This window comes from Anthonomus grandis, chromosome 15 (genome assembly GCF_022605725.1).
Source record: "Anthonomus grandis grandis chromosome 15, icAntGran1.3, whole genome shotgun sequence".
Classification (NCBI taxonomy): Eukaryota; Metazoa; Arthropoda; class Insecta; order Coleoptera; family Curculionidae; genus Anthonomus; species Anthonomus grandis.
The window spans coordinates 12,548,353-12,568,037 of NC_065560.1; the positions used below are offsets into that span (position 1 = coordinate 12,548,353).

A 19,685-nucleotide genomic window follows, 5' to 3' on the forward strand; every position below is an offset into this window, starting at 1 on the left:
AAGCCGTTAGATTCTTTTTCGTTTACTATTGTTTCGTTAGTTTTGTATCATCTATTTAGCTTTGTGTTTGTAATGTAATGTCAAGCTCGGTCGAAAGTGATAAACTTCGTAGTGAGCCAAAAAAAAGGAAGAAAATCGTCGGATGTCTGATGTAAATAAAAAATTAAGACTTGCGACACATGAAGCTGGTCCCCCTTGCCAAGAAGAGGAGGCGAAGTTGCGTGATGCTAGTTTTTCATATAGAGTTCGAGTCACCGACGAGGCGGGAAATAAGGTTGATATTACTGTATGTGCAAAGGCATTTTGCTCATTACATGGCATTAGCAAAAATAAGATTTACTATGTGCAGAAAAGTTTAAAATCAATGGGTTGTGCACCTAAGGATAGAAGGGGTAAGCATTCTAAGGAACACAGACAGCTAAATAGGGTCACTGCAGCTCTGGTTGAGAACCATATCAAAAGTTTTAAAAGTCGCCAGAGTCATTATAGCCTTAAAGATTCAGGTAAAACTTATTTGCCAGAAAGTCTAAACATAAAGAAAATGTATGAACTATTCCAAGAATTACACCCTGCAGCAGTGGTATCTTACGATACCTGCCGGATGATTTTGAACATGAAATTTAATATTTTTTTGGGTATCCCCGCACGGACACTTGTGTGATGAATATACAGCAAAAGTTAAAGCTTTATCTGCGGAAACTGATAAACAACAAATTCAACAGCTAACAACAAACAATATTCTTCATAAGAAGAGGGCGGAATGTTTTTACAACCATAAGAAGAAAGCCAAAATCCAGGCAAGAAAAAATAAAAAGAAAGAAGCTATTTGCATAGATTTCGCTAAAAATGTCTCCCTGCCGCAGATAGCTACCAACGATGTATATTATAAACGTCAACTTTCTATGTACTCCTTCGATGTCCACGTTCTTGCAACTGATGAGTCCATTTTTTACGTGTACGATGAAAGTGTTGCCAAAAAAGGACCGAACGAAGTGGCCTCATTCCCTTTTCATTTTATTATGAACTATTTGGATGATGAAGTTCAGGAATTGGAAATTTTCTGTGATTCTGAAGGAGGGCAGAACAAAAACTACACGATATTTAGATTCATTCATTACTTAACGAACAATCGAATCCATGGTTTCACAGACATTAAAATTACATTTCCTATACGTGGACACTCATACTTGGAGTGCGATAAAAATGTTGGTCTATGGAACATAAAAGCACCAATGGAAATACCAAAAGATTTCGAAGAAATGGTGAAATTATCACGATCGAAACAATCCCGTTTTACTGTGGTCAGTGTTACTAAAAGAATTGTATTGGATTGGAAGACAATAATGCTATCAAAGTATGCCGCTAAATGCCCTTTTAAAACGCAGCCTATCAAAGTCATACAAGCTTCTTCTAGCCATAGCCGTTTGTTACAATATCGCACGACGTACTTTGGAGAAATGCTGACAGACATTATTAGAGCACCGCGGCACAGTCAATCATTGCCAAAGGGGTAGTTTGAGCTTCCCTCTCCAGCTTACAATGGTATGTTCTATTAAATATATTTTTTTACAAACATCGCGTGGAAAAATATTACTTTTCAAACTAGCTAGATAAATAAATATTACTTAGTTTTAACAAAATCTTATTTTTTTAGGCCTCCTGCCAATTTCCAGAGCCAAATTCAACGATTTGCAAAGTTTAATGAAGTTTTGTAGCCCCTCTGCTGTCAAGTTCTTTCTCAATCTACCCCATGACTAATTTAATGCAAGTTAAAATATAATTTATTACAGTCACCTTACATTGATGTGGTTTTTTTTTCAGGTCTGGATCAATCTGGATACAACCGACATCATGGAAACTCGCTTTTTACCTTCTTTTGTCTTTTGATAAGCTCTCATACTGATTTTGTAGCGTTTTTAACATTAAATTGTTTTTCTCAGTTTCGTGAAGAATTGACTTACCTCCTTTTTTCCCCCGACCCTTCATTTGTATAACCCTATCTCATTTTGAAAATTGGAAGGGGTTGGGACTAAAGTGATATTTTCTTTTATAATTGGACCAATTAAACCTGAAAAACACTGTTTCCAAGACGATCCAGACAATATTAATAAAACCAAAGCATGATATAGCAGATAAAGGAAAAAGTTGAATTCTCATTTATATGTACAGGGTGGTGCCATTTCGACTGTTTTAACAGAAAACTCGTATTTTTCGAATTTGGTCAATTTCGGTAATTAGTCATAACTTTTTTGCTATTAAAGATAATCTGAAAACACTTTCTTAAAGTACTTTTTAATGATAAATATTTTTATGTTATATATTTTTATACAGGGTGTTTCATAAAGTTGATATTCCAAAAATTTTTTTTTCTTATGGAACACATATTATTTTTTTATAAATTCTTAAAGCCCTTGAAATCCTCTTTTCAAAAATATACTCGCCGGCACAAAATTCCGCCACCCTGAAATATTGGCCAAGTTTGATGTTTTATAAATTTTTTATCAGATTCTCACGATTTTGCCATCAGTTTTTAGATACATTTGTTGTGATTTTTTAAAAGCATTTTGTAAAGTAGCATTTTTCGATTAGGCTATATTATACAGGAGTAAAAGAAACTGTTTTTTTCTCGTAATTGCAAAAGACCCTGTAGGAAAATTAAGGTGGATAATTCTGTTTACATACTGTTCCTTGTAATCTTTGATGTATTCTAAACATTTCGATTTTTGATTCATTCCATTATCTCATTTCTGCTGCGAGCTGCAAATTTTTTATTAAAACGCTGATTTGAAGCTTATTTTTAGATAATTAATGTCAAGTTTTCGATTAAAAATTATCGACGTTGGCTAAAAACGCAATTAATGTGACATAAAGTTTGACAGTGAAACTATTATAATTTGTTGTGTGTCAATATGGTATTAACTCCAGCAGACGTGGGTAGAATTGTTGCGTTAATAGAGGATGGCCGTAGCAAAAGTTATGTCGCCGGTACTCTGAGATTTCCGCGGTCTACAGTTCGAGATGCCTGGGATTGGTATTTACAGACGGGAATTTTTACTAGATGACAAGGCTCTGGCAGAAGGAGAATGACCACTGCAGCTGATGATCACTTTGTCACCATTAATTCTTTAAGAGATCGAAGATCTACTGCTGTATGTCTAAAAAATGACTTGCGAATACTTCATGGAGTAAGTGTAAGTGAAGGAACGATACGTAGAAGATTAGCAGAAGCTGGACTTTATTCACGAAGGCCAGCAAGATGTCCACAATTAGTTCCTCGGCATCGACAACACCAACTGAGGTTTGCAAGATCGCATTTTGAGTGGACTCTAGAACAGTGGGCAAACGTACTATTTACAGATGAATCCAGGGTTTGTTTAAGGACGCCGGATGGTCATGAGCGGGTATACAGACGTAGAAATGAAAGATATGCTGACTGCACCATTTCAGAACAAATCTCATATCGTGGCGGTTCAGTCATGATTTGGGCGGGTATTTCTACCAAAGCACGCACTAATCTTGTATTTATTGAAAACGGAGCTCTAACCGCCCACCGTTACATTGAGGAAATCCTTCAAGAAGTTGTTGTCCCATTTGCTCCATTTATTGGGAACCAATTTATACATTAATGCATGATAATGCTAGACCTTACGTTGCACATGTAGTGAGCGAATATCTGGATGAAGTTGGACTCCCAAGATTGGAATGGCCCGCATGTAGCCCGGATCTCAACCCAATAGAACATCTTTGGGATCAACTTAAAAGGGCCGTTCGTCGTCGTCCTGTACAACCACAAACCTTGCAAGACTTACGACTAGCGCTGATCGAAGAATATGAGGCTATTCCTCAAGAAAGAATAAGGAACCTTATTCATTCGATGCCGCGAAGACTGAAAGCTGTTATTGCTGCGAGAGGAGGAAATACACGCTATTAAAATTGTTTTTTTTTTTAATTAACTTTATGATATACCTAGTGTTTGTTTCTCCTAATAAAAATACGCTTCAATTTAGCGTTTTAATAAAAAATTTGCAGCTCGCAGCAGAAATTAGATAATGGAATGAATCAAAAATCGAAATGTTTAGAATACATCAAAGATTACAAGGAACAGTATGTAAACAGAATTATCCACCTTAATTTTCCTACAGGGTCTTTTGAAATTAAAAAATCACAACAAATGTATCTAAAAACTGATGGCAAAATCGTAAGAATCTGATAAAAAATTAAGTCTTTTAATTTTTATAGAAGTAGGCTATGGAAAAATTAACTTCACTTAGATTATAAACTTAATATTTTTCGACATATTATAAAAAAAAATAAAGCAATTAACAATAATTTCTAGGCATATTTACAGATTTTAATAATAATTATAAACTAATATTACAAACTAGAACCATTTTTTTAAAAGTAGGTGTTCAAACTAAACACCTCCTTCTCGAATACATAATAAACACCTTTTTCTAACTGATTTACAAGCGTTCAAGAGGTCTTATAGCACGAAAAGCTTGCCTAGTCGCTACTTGCAACTCTTCCTGTGTTTCAATAGTTCTTCCTTTAAAAACTAAATCCTTGAATCTCCCCCATAAAAAAAAATCTAACGGCGTTAGGTCGCAAGACCTAGCAGGCCACAATATAGGTCCCCTAGTACCAATCCAATGATTCCTGATTTAAAAAATCAGTCGTAATTCGTGCGTTGTGCGAAGGACAACCGTCTTGCTGATAATACGTGTTTCGAACTCTCGCTAATGGTAAATTTTCCAAGAATGGTGCAACATATGTTTTTAAAATATTTACATAATCTTGGGCAGTCAACATTTCATTAAAAAAATGAGGACCCAAAAATCTACCTCGAAAAATTCCAACCCAAATATTGAAGCCCAGCCGTCCCTGTCTGTTCGCGCATACAACATGTGGGTTTTCTGTAGTCCAGTAATAAGAATTATACCTATTATATATTCCTGAAGTGTCTATTCGGCTTTCATCTGTCCAAATAATGTGTTATTATCGTTCTCGTCCAAACTGCACTTATTGACATACCAATCACAAAATGCAATTCTTCTCTGAAAGTCGCCATCCTGAAGGTGATGAACTTTCCTAACCCTGTAGGGTTTAAATGTGTGCTTTTTAAGCGTTTTTAAAACTCTGGTTTTCTCAACACCTATTTCCTCTGCTACTGCTCAATGAGACTTGTTAGGATGATCTAAAACCTCACCTATTATATTAAGTTCCTGAATTTCAGCTTCAACATCAACAGCATAAGTTTTGGGTCTTGGCTTTTTAAAACTTCCGTGCCTCATAAGATTTAATTTTAACACTGGAAATATTCTTTTATCTGGTTGACGACGTTCAGGAAAGGTATTTAAATATAATTCACTGGCTGCCTCGGAATTTTCATTGGACAGAAAATAGCAGCACTTTATGTCAACTTCTTCGTAATTTTCATAATTTTTTTTTTTAATTCTCTAAATATTTAAGCACTATATAGCTCTAAATACAGCAAAGTTACTGACAGCAGAAATAAACAATTTTCTATCTGGCTGTCACATATGACATGTGCTGTTTTTTACCAAAGCCTACTTCTATAAAAATTAAAAGACTTGGAAAATGGAAAAATGACAATGTAATATCGGAAACAGCTAAAATGAGATATATGGTGTTACATATTTTTGAAAAGAGGATTTCAAGGGCTTTAAGAATTTATAAAAAAAATAATATGTGTTCAGATGATAGAAATAAAATAGATAGAAATAATAGAGACAGAAAATAATATGTGTAATTTTTGGAATATCAACTTTATGAAACACCCTGTATAAAAATATATAAGATAAAAATATTTATCATTAAAAAGTACTTTGAGAAAGTGTTTTCAGAAGTCAATTATCTTTAATAGCAAAAAAGTTATGGCTAATTACCGAAATCGACCAAATTCAAGAAATGCCCCCTAGCGGCCAAACAATTTCACATAGTAAAATTTTGATAACTTTAAATTTTTTTTACAAAATTTGAGCTCATAACATATAAGTCAATTTTTTTCTATCTGTTCGGAAAATACGAGTTTTCTGTTAAAACAGTCGAAATCGCACCACCCTGTACCTATATCCCTATCCCGTTTTGAAGCAGAACTTTGAAGGGGTCAGAGGATTTTGGGCTGGAGTTTCAATAGTTTTTCGGCCTAATCTGGTTGTCATTGAAGAGTTTTTAACAGCGAACGAACAAATCAATTTCTGCCTTTATTCTTGTTTATCCAGGAGCTACAGAATTTGGTAAAAATGTTATGTACGATAATTCACGTCAGTATGATGTAAGAACCGCTAGAAACTTTGGAGTAGCACCATACTCAGGTATTGTCATAGCCTGCGCAATCCCCTGACTTAGATACTCTTAAGCAGGTTTGGAATATATTAAAAAGCGTGTTTTAAATCAAGAAATACTGTCCACAGACAAGGGAAGAGTTCCTGAATCGAATGCAAGAGCAACGGCTATAAATTGAGCAAAACAACATTGACAATTTAATTAGGAGCATGTCAAACGGATGTCGAACTATAGTTAACAATAGGGTTGGTGATACACTAATAACAAATTAACAACTCTTTTTTTAACCTTTTCTGAATTTTGAATATTTGACGCCTTTAAATTGTCCCAGTATATTACAATGAATGTTTGTATTCGATAAATTAATATTCAGCAATGTTGCCAAAATAAATTCAGTGTGTGTTTGTTTAAATTCAATATTTTCCAAATTTTCATTGAATTGTCTTTTAATACCTTTGTCCCCTAGACCTTTTTGATAGGTGCATTAAAGTACCTAGAAGATATAAACAATCCTGATAAGATTAAAATCTTGAGACTAAATTTAGATAAAGAACTTATGTTTGAAGAGCATTGACGTCATTTCGGCTTCTTTGAAAAAGTAGAGATCCTTATTATCCTGATCTGACCCACTAATTTTTTACTATTCTAATACATCAGTGGCATTGTGGACCAAGATCATCATCACTTTACGGCAACAAGTTAAAAATAAAGGCGTTTTTATTTATTTACTTAGAACCCATATTAAACAAGCAACTATTAAAAAACCCATATTCTATGCCCATGGACTGATAGTAAGTTAACTTAAATACTTTAATTTTGTTCTGAAGACTATGTAACGAGTTTTTTCAAAGATTTTTTACATACACCCTGTATATTCCATATATTAATGTCGTTTTATACAAATCTTTTTAACCAACATTATTCTAAATTTAAAGACATACTATGAGTAAACAGTTTAAAAAACAATCTAAACAAAAAATAATGAAGTATAGATTGAATTGCTAGCAGTTTATATTGTCATCATCGACATGACTTATTTTTATTCTGGAATTACTAAATAATAATTTACTAAAGCGACAAGAAATATATTTTATTGATACACGGAATCTATTGTGTATTTGTTTAAATAATTGTGTATACTACAGATATCTTTTACACTTTTTGAAGTGTGAAAATAATCCAATTATGACGAAGAATTCGGTTTAAGCAAATAACGTCATATTGTAATTTTTATTTAAAACAAGCGTGTTTATATCAGTATGGAAAAATTACAAGAATATGAACCATTAGGTGAATGACTATTATAATAAGAGAAACAAATACAATAAATAAATAAAGAATAAAAACGACTTTGATTAATCTTTAAGTTAAAAAAAAAAAGATACCTAAGTACAATGGAAACAAAGAAAAAGTTTGTGTAAACTTAAAGAGCGAAATTTAGCAAGCTGCTTTTGTCACTCAAACCATTTAAGGTTCACCAAAGAAAATATTTAAATACGCGCTATTCTTGACATATTTTGCATAACTATTACAATTTACAACAAAATTTAAAAAAAAATACCCTGTCGGTTCATGACTATACCCATGTTATAAATAGACACTCGACCCTCCTCAGTTGCAGCAAAAGCATCGAGGCACCCTGCGCCCACCGCAGGTCATCACCCAGCATTTCCTTGCATGTTCACACCTATCTGTTCGTTAGAAATTGTCCAGATTTAAATTTAAATTTATTTATATCTTTAAAATTGTCTGGTATGAGATTGTATATGCGTTAAAAATAAAAGATCTCTGAAACATGGCTGTTTTATGTTGTGGTCCAGTAAAAGCATGTCGTGATCTAACGTTAACATTGTGAATCGCTGTGCGTGGTAAAAATTTGAATTTAAGAAGTTAAGATTCCTTCCGGTTCAGTGAGCAATTTATGAACAAAATTTAAAGTTCTTCGGTTTTCCATATTCAGCCAGTTACATTCAGAGATCAAATGAGAGACATGGTCCCATTTACGTATTTCATATAAAACCCTACAGCACGCATTTTGTACTTTTTGAATTTTATAGACAGCAGTTAGACAAGGCCTGTACAGAGAGTCATAATAATTAAAATGCGATAAAACTACATACTACAGTATATTCAACGTTAGACAGTATATTTCCACCAAAAAAATTAATTACTACCACATGAACAATCCTGATTTGGATCCACCTCATGCAAACACAAGACACTGATCATCAGTTCCCTCCGCGCGTCCTGAAACTTCCTCATTTTGTCCTGCACCTTTCTCAGCTCATCCAGCTCTACATATTCCAGCAGTTCCAGCGATTCATTGATCGCGCTATTATCTAGCTCCTCGGGAATCGAATCGTCATCCAAAGGAGCGATTCCGGATATTCCGGAGGTGCCCCGTGCCGACATCGATTGACCTCTACTTGATTCCATTAAGTCACTTAAATCACCAAAAGAACAACTGATATCTTGACTATTGGGTTGTTTGGGGACCGGAGGTCTAGCAACTGCTGGAAACAGGTTTCTTTTTGGTGGTGGTTTTTTTGGAGAAGGACTACTTGGTGCTGGTCTTACTGGACTTAACGAACGTGGTGATGGGGTAAACGCGGATCTATACGCAGACGCTTCTGGAGCAAATATATCTCTGCCCAATCTAACAGGACTTGTTCTAGGACTACCATATTCGAAAGGGGTTTGAGGAACCGGTGTAGAACTGGGACAAACCCCAAACTTTCCGGAGAATCCGGTAGAATTCATTGAAGAATCTTCGCTAAAATAAGATGGCTGATAGCTTACATATGGGGAGGGCGCTGATTGTCCATATTGGCTCAAACTGTAGTTGTAGTTATGGCGCTCCTCTTTTACAGGACTTAAGGGTTGCAAGCCCATACCCACAACTTGATCGTTGATTCTACGTTCGAATTTGATGTCTGTAGTCTTCGGGGGACGGTTGGCCAATTTGGCCTGTAATTTAGCTATTAGTACTCGCGATTCCTCGCAAGACTCCGGTATGTCGATAACGTTATTTCCTTCCTCCAGAACCCCTTTGGGTATAATCAGTTTTCTGGTGACACCGTCCCCCATACTGTACTGGTAATTTTGGCAATATTAATTGAAAAAGTGTCTCAGAAAATACTAAAATTTAGATATTAAAGGTCGATGTGACAACTTCAAATTTGACGCGTTGGTATCATGAAATTCCCGAAATTTCACAGGTGTAAAAAATTTTTTACATAATTTGTAAGAGTGTTACAGACTATTGTTTCTCGTACAAAAGGTTCTCTTTATTTTATATAGTATCATTTGGTGATTGACCTTGTCGAAAGGCCTTAGAGAAGTCTGTGTACAAGGCATGGACCTGGAAACCTTCTTCCAGGGAATTGGCCAGAAATCCAGTAAATAATAGAAGATTTAACTCAGTAGCACAAGCAGGAGCAAAGACAAACTTTCCATCAATAAATTGCGACTGGAGAGGGAGTCATAACATCGCCAGATCTAGCTGAGAGTCAGGATCATTAACAATGTTACTGATTTGATAGAGGTTATGATAAGAGAGCATAGTCGTCAGAACCGGCAAAGTTTCAACCGCAGGTCCATTTTTATGCTTTGTCCAGGTGCAGTGAGACAGGTTAAAGTCACCGCAAATTTCACAGTGAAATAGTTATTCACGATGTCATTGTGGGACAAGGAAAAGATGCTTTTCATAAAATGCACTGTTTTGCCTTAGAGCCAATCAATACAAATAGTTGTTCAACATGAGGATCTCAGGTTAAATGCTTATTTTTGAGGCTCATATGTACTGCAATGAGTATTCTGCCTTCCCTAGAAGGTGAACTGGTACTGGGAAACTTATCCTTCCTGTAAATTTTGTACTCATGTAGGCGCAATTCTTTATCAGAAAAATTTGGTGTAAGTACAATTATGTTGTAATGAGAATATGAGGCATTAAAGGTATGATATGGACTCCTCTCACATTTTGGAAGTAGGCCAACAGGTCTGAAGGAGCTCCTGTAAGTTTCTGCCAATGCTGGTAACATCATTGATTTCCAATGGACAATTTGGTTAGTTGGGACAAGAACAATGGAGTCTCAGTTTTGTCCTCCTTTTCTCTCTTCTCGGGAAAGTTATTAAGACCATTAGGTTACATAACCTTTTTACTCATTCAACCATCTAATTCGATACCAACTCACTGCTATTCACACTTACAGGCTGTGCAGCAAGACTGACTCTTAAACTGTATTACTAAGTCGGCCACTAAATGAAGGTTACTTTTAACTTCAGCAACATCAGCTCTGTTGCAGTTGTTTCAATTATTTTGCAACTGCCTGACATAATGGTGCTTTATAAACAATTTTTGGCTCAAACTCGATACTCGAGCGCTTTTACCTACACAATAAGAATAGAATTTTATATTTTTAATAGGACAATCACAATATGAAAGGAGAACTGCTCCAGTAGGAAGGGTGATAAATGACTAGTCTTACAGACTTTGGCCCTAAAAATTTGATAAATTTATTTATAGGTCTGGATCTTATATTGGCGCCTTATAAAATTTAGATTGTGACATGGGTTGAATTCCTTGAATGCATTAATAATCCCTTTATATGAGATTTCTTTAAGTCAAATTTGAATATGACTGCATCTTCATTTCTATTGTATAAACAAATTTTATTGTTTAAGCATTAACACTTTCAATTAATAACCAACACATATAAACGCTGACTCCCGCAATTAATTAAACAATAAAAAGTTTGCCTCTATTTTTAGGTCAGACAATTACAAACTTTTATAGCAACATTTTTATTGTTTAATCACACACCTTTGGTGCCGCACTTAATAACCATTAACAGATAATTATTGTACCTTATCAAATACTTGTAAATACTCAGAATTTATAAATTAAGCAGTCAAGTATATTAGGGCTAGAATGCATGATAAGGCTAAATTTTAAGTAAATACTGCCATTGTCTACTTCCCAATATAGCTAGCTTTTGCTTACATAAACAATAATTTTATTTTCAGCCTTGAACTGCCAGGCCTATATATAGAGAATACAGAATACCAACTCTGGTAATTTCATAATTTTACAACTATAAAATTGTAAATTTGAGGGATGATATGACAATTAAGTTTTTTTTCATGAATTAAGATAGTGATAAGATCTAATGTAATCATCAATAATTATTTAAATAACAATTTGCTAGAACTACTTTGCACCTTGATAACACATTCTCTGAAACTCAGCGAGTTCAGCAAATGGTTACATACACATAATATTCTTAGCAATAATTATGATATTAAACTTGCAAAACCTGAAACATTTAATTTTATTTCTGATAATAACAAAGTTTACACTTTTATTAAATGATAACTAACTGCAAGGAGGTAATCTTTTTAACACTTAAAGCACTTTGTTTGCCAAAACAGAAATATGCAATATGTTCAACTTATAATTTTATTTGTTTAGCAGATTAGGTTAAATACTGTAATCAACAATTTAAAAATCACCTATGATAAGATGTACCTAGGAATATTTTCATTGAATGCAATCAATAATGTTGTAAATTTCCATTGTTTTTATTGCAGCAAATTGATGATTTGTCACTCTATAAATGAAAGTCTTAACCTACATTTAAGATGGTTTATTTATATTTACTTCAAATATAAATATTGAATCAACATTTAAATATCTGATAAATCACATTTTTTTACAAACAATTAAATTTTATTGATTCTAGACTTTTAGATTAAAGAGTTTAACAAAAAGTAGTTTAGTTAGAACACCTATAAAATTAAAAAAAAAAACAAAGATTTCAATCCAAATTTCTAAAATTACAGAGGTTTTTATTGGCTCATAACTGATTTACAGATTTAACTAAATTTAGCGTGTTAATGAAACATCATGTTTTTAATTAACTTACAAGAAAAATAATGAATTAAAAAAACTGTGAATTATTGAGAAATTATAAGATTAACTATTACTTTCTTCAACTTAAATTTGTTTCAATTTACCAATACTCTATTTTCTGTATTACAGAAATAATAAATAATGCACAAGGGCAGAGGAGTATTTCTCATAATAGCTGATGTTTCTCAACCTCCCCTACCCTAATTATTCTTTAAAAAAGCATTCTTTGGCATTCTGGTATCTTTGAAATGACGAATGCAATTATAGAGCAAATTCTAATATTTTTAGTAGAGTTTAGGTTATTGCTTATAATGTTCAACCTTACTAGTACAGTATTGTTGACATTTTAGTTTATAGCTACAGGATAAACTAAAACTTTAGTCTTCCTTTTTAAAAAGACATAAATTTTATTATATTTAATGAGAATAGAAGTAATCTCATGTATAAATCTTAGTTACAGCAACTACTAAAACATCCAAAAATTAAAACATTTGATTCACACACATTAAAATAGACTATTAAAATCATATGATTTTGACCAGAACCTTGATTGGACAGAGCATTTGGTGGGTGTTTACAGGAACATCAACACTGCCTATCATGCCTTAAAAATATGGCAAAATATTTAAATTTCGAACATCTCAATGTTCTCTATTTTGCTGTACTCAGGTAGAAACATAGATGCAAATCGAGCCTTTATTTCACAGAAAAAAACAAGACGAAATATGCTTTATCTACAATAAAAACACTTGTATACAGGCAAATTTAGGTATATAATTGGGTTTATTTATGTTAACTGGTATATACAGGGTGTTACTTAAAGGTATGTCATAATTTAAAAGGGACATTCCTGTACCGATTTAAGGTCGAAAAGTTCATATAAACATGGGTCCTAAAATGCTTAGTTTTTAAGATACAGGGTGTTAAAGTTTTATTTTTTTTTAGTTTTTAATAAATTTTTCAAATACGGTTTAAAATATTGAACTGAATTTTGGCACACGATATTATGGCATAAAAACACATTTTTTAGATGTTCACCTACTTTTTTTTAGCAACCAGTGGCGTAGCTATGATGAATTTTTAATACAATTTTACAAAAAAAATACTACGCCATTGACTTACGAAAAAAATTATGATTTTATCTTATCAATCAATTATAAACAAAAAATTCCCCCATGACTTTTGCCGTAAATCTTACCGTTTGGGTGTAATCGTTAATTAAAAAAACGTCTTTTATGCATAAAATGCATCTCTAAAAATTATGGAAATAAATCAAGTCAGCTTTGCTCGTTGCCGGAAAAAATTGTTTTTGGTTGTTCAGTCTCATAGACAAAATCTTAAAAACTTATTTTGAATTCTTTTAAGGGCCAGACAGCTGTTCATGTAATAGGGGGACCATATCATTGAGCCATACTCCAATAAAGAAACCACTAAAGACATGTACACTCTCTTACAGATCTCGACTGATAGCTCTCTACAGTTACGCAGAACAAAACCCAGAACCCTGGAGGACCTAACCACTATATTATTTATGTGTATATTAAAATTTAAATGATCATCAAAATAAATGCCAAGATCCTTGATTGTATCAGAATACTGAACGGGGCTTCCCTCTATATTGTATGATGTTACAACTTTTTTACTTCTTTTGTGAAAACTAATATAATTACATTTCTTTATGTTTAAGAATAAGATATTGTTGACACACCAATCATTTAGCCTATTCAGGTCATTCTGTTACCAACATTTAGTCTTTGGGAGTCTGGATTACTCTATAAAATTTCAGGTCATCTGCAAACAATAAAAAGGCACTATTTTCAAAACATGTAGCTAGCTATAACATTAATGAAAATGTTAAAGAGCAATGGTGAGCAGTGTCCACCCTGAGGTACACCAGAACATACATTGATATTGCTGGATCTAGCACTACCCAATCTAACCTGCTGAGTCCGGCCTGACAAGAAGCTTGTGAACCAGACAACTATATGATTGGAGAAACCAAACACTCTAAGTTTCTCCTGCAAGATTCTGTGATCAACTCTATCAAAAGCCTTGGAGAAGTCTGTATAAATCACATCCATCTGACATCCCCTCTCCAAGACATCCACCAGATCCTGCTGATAGATCAAGAATTTAGTGATCATAGATCTGCCCGAACTAAACCCATGCTGCTAATTGAGCAACAGCTTCTTGCAATAGAAATAAATTTGGTCGTAGATAAGACTGTCCAACAGTTTTGGAATGGCTGACTGGTTACAAACGCCCCTGTAGTTGCCTATTTGGTCATTATCATCTGATTTAAATATTGGTACCACAAAACTATGCTTTCATAATGACGGAAAGAGTGCTGAGCCAAGGGATTTCTGAAAAAGGAAGAATAGAGGGCGAGAAAGAGTACAGACACATTTTTATAAAAAATAGTTTGGTATCCCATCAGGACCTGAACTAACTTTGGCTTTTAATTTTAAAATTTTATCAAAAATCATGTAATGTAAGAAGGACGTCTATTATGGGGTTTAAGTGCGATGTTCAGGGTCTGATGTTTGACGAAAATTCCCTCTTGCAGAATAAAGAGTGCTGCAAGTTCCTAGGAATTACCATTGATGGTCGCCTTCGGTTTGAAGATCATATTTTACATTTAGCTGGGAAATTGTCTTCTGGATGTTTTGCAGTAAGAATGGCAAAACAAGAGCTGGGAGGGGTGGTTGCACGTTCAGTGTACTTCTCACTTATTGAATCTCATATTCGGTATGGCTTGCCTTTTTAGGGTTTAACCAATAAGGGGCTACCTAACATTGTCTTTGTTATTCAAAAAAAAGCAGTTAGATACCTGTGTTCTGCTAAGTTAAGAGATTCTTGCAAACCCCTCTTCATTTATGAAAAAATCCTAACTCTTTTTTCACTCTTTATCTAGAAACAGCTGCTCTTATTCACAAAATTCCCAAACTACCCTTTGACACTGGCCATTTGACTCGTCGTGTAAATAATGTTCCCCTACCTATTCCTACATCTTCCCTTACCAAAAACTCATTAATTTACATAAGTAAAAAAATTTACAATCATGTTCCTCTATGTGTTAGACATATATCGGATGTTAAGAAATTTAAAAGAGAATTAAAGACGCTTTTATTGGCTAAGGCATATTATAACCTGGATGACTTTTTTAATGATAGGTTTTAACCTTGGACATGTTGGAAAGTTTTTTTCTCTAGTTTTGTCAACAAGTTTACCTTTATTTGGTAATTGATTGCTTTATTTAGTTATCTTTAATTCAAGTATGTTCAAAAAGTTTTGTCTTCTTGTGTTTAATTTTGTTCATTGTTTTGTCAATTTTTGAAATTGTATTTTTGTTTTGTTTTCTTAGGATGTTTTTCGTAGGATGCTTGTACACAAGATTATTCTTACGTAATATAGGACATTTTCTTTCTTTCTTTCTTTCAGACAGTTGGGGATTAGGAATTGTCATATTTTCTCCCACCTGTTGACCCATATAATAATTGTTGTAGATAGTTGAAAAAAACTGGGCAAAACCCTCTGCTATCTGTTCGCAATCAGAAAATTCATTATCACCATAATACATTGAATTTGGAATTTTATTTACTGCCTTCCTACTGTTGAGGTGATACCAAAAGCTTTTATTATTTTATTATATAGCATGTCTCTTAACATTAATAAATGTTGCTTTAACAAAAAAAGGAGCCTGTATCCTGTAGAATACTCTATTAATAACACAACTTTAAAGCACATTGATTAAGTAAAGGAAGTATAAGGCAAAGAGTAGTGGGCATTGTAAGGAGATCATGTACGGATTTCAGTAGTATTCCTGCATCTAAATCTTTGTAAAAATTCTGCTCAGATCTAATCTTCAGTTTTCTAATGTAATTTGTTCCCCAAACTATCAAATAAATATCAATAGATTTGAAAATGTGCAGCACAAATTTGTCAAGGTGAGATTTATTATTTATGTTTTGCTTTGAAGGTTCAGAATGGAATAAGATGTTCTGACTGCATTGCTCTCATCTCAATCCATGTTCTGCCTTAGTCAACCTAAAATCATTTACTTTTCCATGTCCCTTTCTGCCAAACAACATTTTGGTTACAGAATCTGGTCAACAGAGTTTCTGAAACAGTCTATATGCACCCAGAAAATCCATAAGAATATTTAAGACAGTTGAAAAGGTCGCTGCAAATGTTGTTTGATAATGTCTACTATTCTCTTGGCAAATTCTTTGGGGCTTTCCTGTCATTCTGAACATTGTGTAGTGCAGCTTTTTAAATTTGTGGTTTGTAACTGTGCATCTTTTAGAATTTTATTGTGATATGTATAATGTTAAAATGTTTTACTTAGTTTACTTTTTGGCATATAAGACTGATTTTAATTAATAATTATATTGTGTTTTTTGTTATAGTAACTTTTCTTTTAAATTTTAATTATAGACTGTACTTAATAAAGCAATAAAGGTTAAAGTTAAAATATGTTTGCATAAAGCACATGAAGTACTATGAGCTGGTAAAAACCCATATTTTTTATCTAATATATTATGCCTAATTATTGGTTTTTTTAAAACTTTCAGCAAAACATGCCAGTAATTGCCAATAACATGTTTTAGTCCTAATTTGTAAATAGGGGTAATAACTGATTTTAACTAAGTGGAACTTGTCCTGTTTTATAAATAGATGCTTAGATTTTTTTAATTTTTATTTAATATTTAAACAGAAACATAAAGTAATTCACAATTTTAACAAAATATAAAATCTATATAAATATTAGCACCTAGGTATGCAGTACCTGTATGTGCTTGAAAAATACAACAAATACTCTAAAAATTACAACAATTACCTCATTTTCTAAACGCTCTAGTTACTTCTAACACGCTTAATAAATTAATAAATTAAAAAATATAAGATAAACTTAATTTTGATTTATGGTACATTGTTTTTAATTATTATTGAAAAATTTTCTAAAAAATTTAAGATGTTACATAAGATGTATTCTTTAGATTTCTTCTTAAATGTACCCATGATTTCTATAGTTCTTATATTGTGAGGTAACAAATTGTAAAGTTTCGGCCCTAAATAATCTACAATATGTTGTTCCATAGTATTTTTACATAAGATAGAGTTATGTAGTTGGTCTGATCTACCTCTTGTAGGATAGTTATGTGATATGATGTTGCAACTAAATTTATTATTTAAATGGACATAATTACAAACTTCTATTACATATAGTGTTCTAATATTAGATATTTCTTTTGAGTATAACATGTAAGGAGGGTAGAGTTTTGGTTTTTTAAAAATGATTTTAATTATGTAATTTTGTATAACCCTTAACTGTTCCATATTCATACTGTACATACCACCCCACACCAACATACCATACCTAAGCAATGGTTCAACAAGGGCCTTATACACTACAATTAAATTTTTTTTGTTTAAGATGCTTTGAATAAACGAAACATGAAGGCTCGTGATGCTACAAGAACAATAAAATGGTACCATATTTCAAAATATTTTAAAGAAAATTTCTGTGTAATAATAATAATTCATCTTTGTCATTTATTGTTTTTAAACTTTCCTTTATTTCAAAATAGACAAACACTTTTGATTGTACCAACTTAGTAAATAATAAAAAGATATAATATGTATTTGAATGTTTTAAGCCTGAACATTTTTGTTATTCTATGTGTAATACAGGAAGTAATGCTGACAAAAATTGCACTCATTTTTGGTGTCAAGAATTATAGTACATCCATATGCACCTTATCCAAATAATTTTACTAAAAATTTAAATCTCGTTTAAAAGCAACTTATATAATTATCTAAAGTTTAAAAATATTAAAATAAAATTCAATATCTCATCTGTTTATTTGCAAGGTAATTAATTACTAATGGATGAAATACTAATGTATTATTACATTTCAATTCATTAATAACCTGACAATGAAAAAATAAGTACCCATTACTGTGCGATTAACATGCCTTTCATGAAAAATTGCCTCCTTACAGCAACCAACAAGCTTGACATAAAAAGTCATTAAAGGAATTTATAAAATGTGTATTATTGCGCTCCGTAATACGCACATGAAAGAGCGTAACAGCACTTAAGTAATAAGAGCATTATCAAGCATAAACCAATGTTATACATCAATTAAATTAAATAATAAGGTGACCTAATGAGAAATTAACAGGGAATTTTGTTCTTTAATAAACCTACCAATAAGACGGAAATTGTTATAAACGGTGGAATTCAATTATTTCCGTCGCCCGGGGACATTTAAATAACATTATACACATTACGAATTATCATAATGGTATTTATGTTCTGGCAAACCTTTGCATTTATCAATCATGTGATAGGGAATATTGGACGGCCACTGTACACTTTCTGTGATTAAAAGCCACTTACTCCGTTTGACTGCATCCTCATAGCTTAAACAACTCCTTTTTGAATCTTTTGCACCCATTCTTAGATTTTTACACAGTCTTTTGCCATTTTTATAAACAAATAACGATTACACAAATTACTCAACCACTCTATATTATGACAGCCATAAATAAACACTGGCCCGAAGTTGTCGCGATCCTGTCTGTCATCTGTCAATGTAAACTTAATGCAAGGATACCAACAGTGTTGCCAGATGACCCGTCAAGAATTATTGTCTGGGATATTATTCGAAATTATCGTACATTTTTGTACGATAGATGGTGCGACCATAAAGGCATATAATATTATATGCCTTGCTCATATTATGAATTTTATAAAGACTGCAGAGTAGAGACTACCGTGATGAAATACTTGTTTTGTTGTTTATGATATTAATGTCTTAATGTCTACTTTCTTATATTATTTTTGATAACGAAGATTAAATCGATTATCAAAGACTTAACGTTGAAAGTACATAGTATCGTTATAGATTTAACGTTAAAATTTTGTTTATCTTGGTAAATTCATTTATTAATTTTTTTTCTCTGGTTTTATATTGGTCTTATCATTTTTATTTTTTACTCTCTTTCGCTTTTTCTAGAGTCATTAGTTGTCATTGTTGTTGGTTGATTTGTGTAAAGATCTCTAGATGTCGCCATTTACCGCTTGCCTTTTGTAAACGTCATCTTGACGTTTTGACACATATAAACGTCAAAAATTCCCGAAAACCAAAATATTTTTGGGAGGCGGTTTTCCTGTTATCCTGTAACAGTACATTATTATTTTAAAAAAATATCCGAAAATACGGTAAGATTTGTGTTTAAGCAGGACCTATAGAGAATAATAATACTGATGTCACTATCTCTTGATAATTTTAGGTAGTCCAAAATGACTGACTCAAAGTATTTCACCACCACTAAAAAAGGAGAGATTTTTGAACTAAAATCTGAGCTTAATAATGACAAAAAAGAGAAGAAAAAGGAGGCTGTTAAAAAGGTAAGAATATCAGATCTACCTCTCATTCATGTTTGTTTGAGTTAATTG

General features: G+C 32.7%; 2 protein-coding genes across 4 annotated transcripts in view; one reads left to right on the forward strand and one right to left on the reverse strand.

Moving 5' to 3' along the window:
* Window positions 1-18,781, reverse strand: part of LOC126745283 (ubiquitin carboxyl-terminal hydrolase 32) — a 144,466-nt gene extending 125,685 nt beyond the window's left edge. For all 3 annotated transcript variants that reach the window (XM_050453050.1, XM_050453048.1, XM_050453049.1), the window contains exon 1: window positions 18,624-18,781. In XM_050453050.1, the coding sequence (XP_050309007.1) occupies window positions 18,624-18,681 (58 nt within the window). In that variant the 5' untranslated portion in view covers window positions 18,682-18,781. The remainder of the gene's footprint in view (window positions 1-18,623) is intronic.
* Window positions 18,782-19,313: 532 nt separating this feature from the next.
* LOC126745019 (AP-1 complex subunit beta-1) overlaps window positions 19,314-19,685 on the forward strand; it is a 48,969-nt gene continuing 48,597 nt past the window's right edge. Inside the window, exons 1-2 of the mRNA XM_050452669.1 lie at window positions 19,314-19,448; window positions 19,520-19,637. Coding sequence (XP_050308626.1) covers window positions 19,530-19,637 — 108 coding nt within the window. The 5' untranslated portion in view covers window positions 19,314-19,448; window positions 19,520-19,529. The remainder of the gene's footprint in view (window positions 19,449-19,519; window positions 19,638-19,685) is intronic.